Raw genomic sequence first — 9,946 nt, 5'->3', positions numbered from 1 at the left:
GGGTGAGAGACAGTGTCAAAAGCCTTCTGGAAGTCCAGGAAGACTATATCTACTGCTACTCCTGCATCTAATGATCTGGTGATCTGATCGTAAAAGGCCACCAGATTCTGATCGTAAAAGTCAACAGGTTCTTGAAGTGCTTTAACATCCTTGGATAAAAAGTGCTCTTTAGTAACTGTAGGTTGTTAAACTTATTCTGTAGCATTTCAAAGCCACTTAGGAATCTAAAGGTTCAGATAAGCATTTGCAATATTTATCAAAATACTTAAGAAAGTTATGCACATGTCCATTGCTGTCTGTGGGATTTAATGGCCAAACCTGAGTCTTTTGAAAAATCTATATAGTCAGGCACCAAAATACTTTGGAAAATCTTGTCCTTAGTACTTCAACCCTTCTGCATAGGTTATCCACAAGATGAGATTAGTAAATAACCTGTAGAAAGAGATTTTATTGTATACATGTCTTTATCTGTCCTCCACAACTAAGTAGGCCTTATGACACAGACTTGGCAAACCAGCGAAGAATCCACTGTGCCTCACCAAATATATTTTAAGAACAAAGGTTAAAAAATTTGAAGGTGAGTAGCACCGATTGAGAAATACGTGTTATTCCCCTGCAGAGTACAGAGAAAAGTTCTGCAAAAATTTCTTCTTTGCAGAAACTGGATCGTGTTTTAATACTGAATAGAAAGGCATGTAATCCATTCCCCATCAATTTAAAAAAAGGTCTGAACCTTCATGGTGCTGAGCATTAATCAATATCAGTTAAAATTGAGGGGAGATGAAGATAGTTAATATTGCACCTGACGTTCTTTGTACCTATCAGGATTGGGCAAATCCAAACTTCAATACAGCAATCATGTACCTAATATTAAGTATGCAAGTATGCCTATGCTAGGAACAGACTTTACACACAAACCAGTTTAAGTGATTAGAAACTGGTTTAAACCTGTAACAGAATAGATGTTCAGTGCATATAGACCAGTTTGAAAATGGCTGAAACTGGTTTGAGATAAACTTGGTTGAATGTAGTATCAGACTTAACTGATTTGGGTCAAACTGGTTTATGCAATGTCTATCCTAGACCTCTGGCTGATTTAAGATAAACCAAACTCCCTCAGCATCCCGGCATGCTCTCTTGGCTAGGTGAGGCTCTCTGCCCGAAAGCAGGGCTGGCCTCTCCCTTCTGCTCCCTGGATGCAACCCTGACAGAGACTGCGGGTTGCTTCCTCCCTCCCCCTTACCACTCCCTGCTAAGCAGGAATTCCCCCCTCCCCTCTGCCTTGCTGAGAGGTATCTGTGTATCAGCTAGCAGACCATATGCTGGCCATGGGTCCCTGCTGAGTCAACAGGCAGAATCACCAGGCAGAATCACCAGGTAGCGGTACTGTCCCTCTGTTGTTTTCTTAATGGAATGATAAACACTGAGAGGTGATAAATATTGTTATCAGTTCCCTGCTGGGCTAATCAGAGCATCCTGCTGGGGCCTGGCCATGCCCCCTCCTCCTCAGCTCAGCATTCTGGAAGGGAAGGGAGGGCTGCTCTAGCACCCCCCAGCTTCTACCCTGAGCCACTGCAGGCATATGCCTGCATTTCTGAGATGTCTATGGAGTTACACAGTGATTTAGCCTAGCCAGGTTAGACTAACCAGCAAAGATTGAATCACTTCAGGCTCAGGCTTTTTAAATGTCTGTCCCTAGCCCCAGTGACTTCAATAAAAATGCTTATATGCTTAAATCTAGGCACACACATAGGTAAACATGCAGAACTGCGTATCAAGTCTCCCACTGGCTTAAAGAATCTGTACTAGACACTTTAGTGAACTACGTTTCATACATCTATCAATACAACTGGAATATAAGGTTAAGATTTAAAAATATTCAGATAGCATTTATTGCGGTGTAGCCTGCAAATATGGTGCATATTTTGCCTCTGTTTCAGAAAAAGAAAGTGGAGTGTGCAGATTACTTCTGTGTGAGAAATGGCTATAAAGGAATATAACAGATGCAGGAAATATGTTCTGCGTGGTTGTCAGATAGCATCTCCTCACTGACCATAAAATAAATGACAATATAATATAAGATAGATGGAGAAAATGTGCTGTGAAGCTGATTCACAGAGTATTTCCGTATTTATCCTCTCAAGTAGTGTTGTATATGAGGCACAGTTGGTAGAGAAATATTTTTAGGCTGATTCAATAGAGAAACTTTCCTCTATTTTTAATTTTACCTCACATCTATCAGTATGTTATGAGTTATGCACATAGTTTTCCTTATTCACTATGAGGAAAACAATATGAAAAGTGTTCATGATTTCATCTGCCACATATTTGTGAAAACAAGACCAATGTTTGATTGGAGTAAGAGACTGTGGAAAATGCAAATACGATTAAAGGTGATTCATGTCGTAGATCCTCAAGAAAAAAAATGAATTAAGCCTCTGCTGACTTCCCAGAACAATTTGAATTTTTGTATAGTTTATTTTTAAGTAGCAAATTATATAGTGAATTTGCCAGGGAGCATCTTCAGTGCTTCAAGAACTTAAATTGGCATACAGAACTTGCAGGTATCTCTGCCCAGGGACATTTTACCAGTGGCATAACTAAGGGCCGCTCCTCATAAGCAGGTAAAGGCACAATGGGATCTAAAGAAATGCAAAAATCTAGAACTCTTGCTTCAGAGATGATACCTTTTATTAGACCAACTAAGAAATCACAAAAAAAAATTATCTTTTTCTGCAAGCTTTTGGATTCACACACCCTTTATGAGACTCAAGGAAAATTAAAGATGGTAAAAAGTCTCCATAGATAGGAAACAGGGCTGTCCCTAGGGGGGAAATGAATCGGAGCGACTGCCCCAGGCCCCGTGCTTTGGGGGGGAGGCCCATGGAGCCAGGTAGAGCAGTGATGGCATGGAGCTGGGTGGAGCAGCAGTTCCATGTCCAGCCGCTCAATACCCCCCCACACCCCCTGCTGCTGCTGCCACCAATGACAGCAGCAGCTTCTTTGGGTCTGAGATTGGAGCAGGGTGGGGCCCTGCTCGGTTTGCCTCTGATAGGAAATAAACTTAATTTTTGCGCAGAGGAAGCTTAAGATGGAAATCTGACCCTTTGGGTCCATGAGAGTGACTTTATGAGTTCCTCTGTTGCAGATGAGGCAGGATTCCTTCCCTAGTGGTGTCACATGGCAAGCAGGGAGGTGTAGAAATCTTTCTTGTTGTTCAGCAATGAAATTTAAAATTCAAAATTGGCTAAAATTTGGCATCTTCCATGTTTCAGGGATGTATTTGTTAGCTGTGTTGGTCTGAGACAAAAAGAAATACAAAAACCTAGAACTCTTGGTTCAGAGATTATACCTTTGATTAGACCAACTAAGAAATCGCAAAAAAAAACCCTTTTTTGCCAGCTTTTGGGCTCACACGCCCATCAGGCTCAGGGGAAAAAGTCCCTATAGGTAGGAAATAAACTTAATTTTTACATTATGGAATCTAATGCACTAGCCACACAATCACACCTCCTGCCATGCCACATATGCTTGGCAGGATGCACAATTGTGTGGGTCACATTAGATCTCATTGCACCTTATTCCCAGTGCAGGGGGAGTCAGAAGCAAACAAGTTCCCTCGGCTGAGAGCCTGGGTCAGCTGACAGGGCTCTCAGCTATGTGGATGCACCCTACAGCAGCAAGATTGCAGCTGTTGTGATTTCTCAGCTGTGGGGGGTGGTGGGGTGAGGCTGAGAAACCACAGCTGCTGCAATCTGTGAGCCATGGGAAAGGGAGGGCAGGGGGGCATTTCACCAATCAGCTGATAGGGCTCCCAGCCACACAGGCCCTTGGCCACACTTTCAGTTAATGACGTGATAGGAAGCAGCTACAAAGGTATTACACATATTTTGTGAAATGACTTTGTAGCTTATTCCTCTTCTTATCGTGCCATTAATTGACTGAGTGTGTAGCCTTGACTGAATCATGGCTTAAGTGTAACATGTAGATGGGGCTTAATAAGGGCAACATAAATAGTTGCCACCACTGCTGCTCTTCTGGCCGCTGGCAGCAGCCCAGCTGTGACTACTTCACCCAGAGTGCAGAAATGCCCAGTTATACCTGTGCATTCTACAGCAGGTTTTAAGAATGGAACAGGATTAATAAGGAACCAATTCCTTTTTGCCAGTTTGTAGGCCCTTTATTTTAAGTGTAAATAAGTGCACAATCTTCTTAACTCCTGGTTTGTGCATTCCTAACATGTTGTGTCATCAGTGTCTTGATATTTTTAAACAAAAGGTAAGTCTTATTTGATGTATGATCACATGGTTTCTTAAACTAAACTAGTATGATTTCAAGAAGATTCATCAGCATTTCCACTATGGTTAACTCTAAATAATCACGATAGGGTTTTTAAAACCATATTTTTATTTATTGTTTTTACCAGCCGTAGGTATCCAGATGAAACTTGAATTTTTCCAGCGGAAGTTTTGGACTGCCAGCAGACAGGTATGTTTCCATTTGGTGTTTTCTATGTAGATAAGTCCATATTCATTCTCTTACTGTATGGATGATAGAATAGAGCATATGGTTAGCCAAGGAAGTGCAAGAGTTCCTATGGGTGTCTGTAAAGCTATTACTACAGGCTGTTCCAATTTACTTTTTAATTCATTATGACATAATGTTCACAGGGTTAATTGCTCTGGTGTTGATCCTTCACTTGTAGAAGTGAAAGGACTCTCAAGATCAGGTCTCCAAGTAAAGTACAAAGCCATGAATAATTACTTTAGGGTAAATCAAGGGAAAGTCAAAATCATCACCTAATAATTCTGAATTTCCTCTTCAGTGTTAATGTTTTTATCACTAGCTAACACTTTTTAATATCAGAATTAAAATACATACAAACATGATTTCATTGTATTGAAAATATCTGCACATGATTTCAAATTGCTCAGTTTTTGCTCACTTTCTTCCAATGTACACACTTATTACTAAGTGCATAGCTGGGGGCCTCCTCATGTTCATTCAGGGAATTAATCATTCCCTTGTGCAGGTTACCTGTATTATGGATGGTGATTAGGAGGGGAGAGCAGCCTCCATGGTGCTCCAATTCCCAATCTATGGTAGGTGAGCAAGAGTTAGGTAGAACTCTGACTCCACTCCTGCTTTGGTGCACAAGGTAGTACAGGCAGCACTGGGAGAAGTAATCAAACACTAAATAATGTAGCCGTGGGAGCATCTACGTGTACACTTTAATGCTCAGTAGCCTATTCTGCGCATTATAGCATCTTGTCAAAAACAGTGCTAATATGCTAATGCACAGTAGAATTAGTCTACATTAAACATCACTAAAAAAAGTGTTCACTTCAGTTACTGCCCATTAGGACAGCCTAATGTGCCTTTATGTAGTATTTTATAGTGCAGGTACTAAGCGTAATGTGTAGTAGCAAAAGCACATTAATGAACATGTAGATGTACCCCGAGTCACATTTTGGTTGCTGGTCATTCCTGAGCAGCAGATTCATGCCCTGTCCCTTACTCAGGACCTGTAGTCTAGCTTTTAGCAATGTGAAATATGATGTAGTGGTGTACCACCTCAATTAAATCAAGTTTGGCTATCTTCTTCTTTACAGCCTCTAATAAATTGCATTTAAAATGGTTTACTTAGGGTTTAAAATGTGTATTTATTAAACAAAATAATCTCATCCAATTGTAAGAGGATCAAGAGATTACATTCTCAGCTTGAGAGTAAATTGGAACTGTACTATTTTTGAGAATAAGCATCTCTAAAATATTATCTGAAATATGGACTGACACGTGACTTAGGCAATCCCTTGTGGGGAATAACTAACTCTTCTCTATGTAAGGTTTATGAACATGTATCATTTAAGGTAGGCTTTAAAGATTGGACCAAACAACTGAAATTTGTATAGCATGACCTAATCCCTTTGATGCAGATGTAATTATACTAGATTTAACTCGTTCCTGCTACAGTCAAATCCTCTTGTGGCCTTTCCCCAGTAAGTTACTGTCATTGATTCAGCTGCAATCAGTTATATCATTCTTTTAAAAATGTTGCTTATTATCATGTTTAAAATATAAATCATAAAATTATCAGAATAGAAAAAAAAACCTTAGTGTGAAATATACATCTTATTGGTATCCTTTACAGTGCGCATCTCTTGATGGCAGATGTTCCATAAGCTGTGATGATGAAGTAAGTATTTTACACACATTTTCTTTCAAATTGTGTACCTTGATTGTACTAGTTTTAAGCAAATAAAACAAAATAGACATGTATGTGAAAATTTTCATACCATACAAACTTCCTGTTCAAGCCTTCTAAACACTAGGACTATGTGAAGCTTTGGTCTCTGATTCGATTCAGTGAGATTCAGCCTGATTTGGTGGCTGTGTCTCTGAATCTGAATCAAATCAGAGGACCCTTTAATCTCTCTGAATCGATTTGGAACCCTCCGAATTGATTAGGAGAGATTCAGATAGATTCAGTGATACAGCTTTAAATGTTTTTTCTACATATCTCTAGGTAGCAGGGACTCTGAACACTGCCATGCTGGGGCAGATGCAGCATTCCACAGGAGTGCCATGGGCTCCCCAGCACGCTCAGCAGCAGACCCAGAAGTGGATCAGATGAACTTCTGGTCCACTTCCTGGCCCACTGGGGAGTATGCAGGGGACCCCCCTGCAGCCCTCCAGCTTGGCAACTGGTGCCTCCTGAGTCTGGGGAGGAGGGTATCCGGGGTCCCCCTGCAGCCAATTGCCAGGCCGGGGGGATGTGGGGGAGGCCCCCAGCACGCTCCCCAGCAGACCCAGAAGTGGGCCAGAAGTACTTCTGGTCCACTGCCAGGTTTGCTGCTGAGCACTCTGAAAATCCCTTTGTGCTGCTGTGAGACACTCCATCCACCCCAGCACCGCAGTGATCATGAGCTACACTGGTATCTAGAGGTATGTAGAAAAAGCTTTTAAAGCTGTGTCTGTCCAAATTGCTGATTCATCAAATCAGTATCAAATTGTCAGATTTGGATTCAGCCAAATCGAATCAGGGACAGTGATCCGAATCAAGAGATCGAATCACTGTGCCTGATCCAGGCCAAATCTGAATCCGAATCAAGTAGGGCCCATTTCGCACACCCCTCCTAAACACTATGAAGCTCATGAATTGAGACATGTTTTTCTAATTAAATACCATACATATATTTTTTTTAATTTCTACTACAACAGCTTTATCTGAAGTAAATGGCAGAAGAAAATAAGAAAACACATTTCATAAAGCCAGGTTTGGAAAGTGTAAAAAATATTCCGAAACACTACATAACGGTATATAATGCAAGCTCATCTCTTATGCAGTTGAATAAGGAGTTGGTGTTACATTAAAAAATAATTAATTAATATATGAATAAATAATGAAAAGGAAAGTAATATAACGTCAATATAATGTGACTTTATAAAAAATACCATATTTATTCACATACTGCCTCCTGTATAACACACACCACGTTTTAGGCAGGTAGAATGAAGAAAAGAACAGTTGCCAAGTCATAGCTGAATTCTGACTGCATGGAATACAGGAAGTATGCTTTTCAGTTTACTCACCCTCCCCATGACTACTCAGTCAAAAGTGCTGCCAGTTTGGCAACATTTAGTGACACTGAAGAGTGAGCTCCATCCATCCCTACATGTGACCAGCTTAGAAAGAAGCGTGGCAGCCATTTCAGTGTCCCCATTAGGTCTATGCAAAGCTTCAGTCCCTGATTCGATTTGGCGGAGATTCAGCCCAATTCAGTGGCTGAATCTGAATTGAATCAGAACCCTTTAAGCTTGCTGAATTGAATCAGAACCCTCCAAATCAATCGGGAGATTCAGACATAGAGACAGCTTTAAAAGTTTTTTTGTCCCCCTGCAAGCTCCTGGGGTCCCCTTGAGGCTGAATGCTGAGATGGGAAGGCTCCCCCCCCCATGCTCCCTGGCAGACCCAGAAGTGGATTGGAAATACGGAAATACTTCCAGTCCACTTTCAGCTTTGCTGCCAAGCATGCTGGAGAACTCCCCGTGCTCCATCCACCCCACCATCACAGCATTCACAAGCCATGCCTCCTACCTCAAGGTATGTCAAAAAAACTTCTAAAGCTGTGTCTATGTCCGAATCACTGATTCTCTGAATCAGCATCTAGTCTTCAGATTTGGATTTGGCTGAATCAAATCAGGGACAGTGATCTGAATCAGTTAATCAAATCGCTGTCCCTGATTCAGGCCGAATCCAAATCCAAATTGAATAAAGCTCGCTTTGCACACCCCTAGTCCCCATGCTTCCCTTCTACTGCTGTAATCAGCTTCCCTGCTTAAGACGTGCAACCCAATTTCAGAGGAGTGATTTTTTGGGGAAATATGCATGTTGTTAAGGAGACAAGTTTGGTTGAAAAAACTCCTGTTTTTGGTATAATATGCTTAAATTGCTGCTAGGACATTTGACTGAATACCTTAGGGCATTTTGATTGAAAACTGAGAATACTACATTGTAGATGGTTAAACGGGTTAAAAACTGGCCAGTTGTTAAGTCCCAAATGTAATTGCAAATAGGTTATCGTTAGGCAGGTATGTGTCTATTGAAGTCCTACAGAGATCAGTTTTTGGCTCTTCACTTCTTAACATTTTATTAAGGGATTGAAAGAACAAAAACTAATCACCGATGAAGTTTGCAAGCAACACAAGAGTTGGGAAAATAGAAAGAAACAAAAACTTGTCACCAAAGTTGTGGTGCATGGATTTTGGGAACGGTAAGCCACAATAAGGCCAGGTCATTGCTTCAGAAAGACATAGATTGTTTGGTAAACCAGGTAGAAGTAAACAACATATATTTCTATACAGCCAAATACAAAGTCATCCACTTATGCAGGTCACACTTATAAGGGTGGGTAGAGATTCAATTCTAGGAAGCAGTGACTAAAAGAGACTTGAAAGAAAAATGAGCTATCAGTGTTGTGTGGCATTTAAAAGGGCTAATTGCATTGTAATAGAGTGATAGATTGTTTTGTTTTTAAGTAGACTGAGGACTACTAGTCTATTAGTTTCTGTCCTCATAAGATTGCCTCACCTCTCTGCCCAATCAGTGCACAATGTCCCTGCCGTCCCAGGTTAATATATATCGCCCCTGATTTCTCAGTTAGTTTTCACTGACAAATCTATCCAGGTTGTCACTAAATTCTCACTTCTTCCACTACAGTATTACTCAAATATATCCTTTCCTTATTATTATACATGTCCAAATTCCTCCCAACTCCCTCTCCTCTTTCATCTCCTTTTTGCTGCTCTTGGCTTTCTGTCCTCTTTTGGACCATCCCCATATGTGAAACAGACTGCCTGTTCTTGTCTAAAATGTTCCTTACGTTTGACTTTATAGCGCCTTTGTCAATGAAGTCTCTACACTCTCCTACACTTGAACTGTTGCCCTATACATATTTTTGTCTATTCAGTAGTAAACTCTCTTGGAAAATGCTGTGTTATGGATAGCGGTAAGTTTATTTAGTGTCATATAAATAATTGACAAAAATAGTTACATAGTGTTATGAAAATCAAACTGGAGGTCCACTAAGAAAATCTGATTTAGAATGCAAAGATGCAAAGACCATTAGAAGTTATCCAAAATGGTCAGCACAATTTCTTAACAGTATTTTGAAACATATTTGAGTATAAGAATGAGCATTTGGCTCACAAGAGCGAAAATTATTTTCATTTTCACATGAGAGTTTTCTAGAAATTAATTTGCAAAAATTTTTACTGGGTATGCCAAGAATCTCATCAAACCTACTTCTAGGATTGTATACTGGGGGTGTGTCTATATGTGCAATTACATTACTGTTTGAATGTGTGCCCAGGAGCAATTAACTCTGGGCAATAAGCTCTGCAACTTATTCAGGTGCAGCATGTGGAGCCCAGGCAGAGCAGGTCC

At 40.5% G+C, this 9,946-nt stretch overlaps 1 protein-coding gene across 1 annotated transcript in view; it reads left to right on the top strand.

The window, feature by feature from the left end:
• CACNA2D3 (calcium voltage-gated channel auxiliary subunit alpha2delta 3) overlaps positions 1-9,946 on the top strand; it is a gene marked incomplete at its 5' end in the record, with an annotated part of 852,337 nt that overhangs the window by 785,542 nt on the left and 56,849 nt on the right. The window contains 2 exons of the mRNA XM_019537014.1: positions 4,427-4,488; positions 6,152-6,196. Coding sequence (XP_019392559.1) covers positions 4,427-4,488; positions 6,152-6,196 — 107 coding nt within the window. The remainder of the gene's footprint in view (positions 1-4,426; positions 4,489-6,151; positions 6,197-9,946) is intronic.

This window comes from Crocodylus porosus, unplaced genomic scaffold, assembly GCF_001723895.1.
Source record: "Crocodylus porosus isolate Cpor-Errol unplaced genomic scaffold, CroPor_comp1, whole genome shotgun sequence".
Lineage (NCBI taxonomy): Eukaryota > Metazoa > Chordata > Crocodylia > Crocodylidae > Crocodylus > Crocodylus porosus.
The sequence above is the reverse complement of the archived record's forward strand: the minus strand, read 5'-3'. Positions and strand labels throughout refer to the sequence as shown.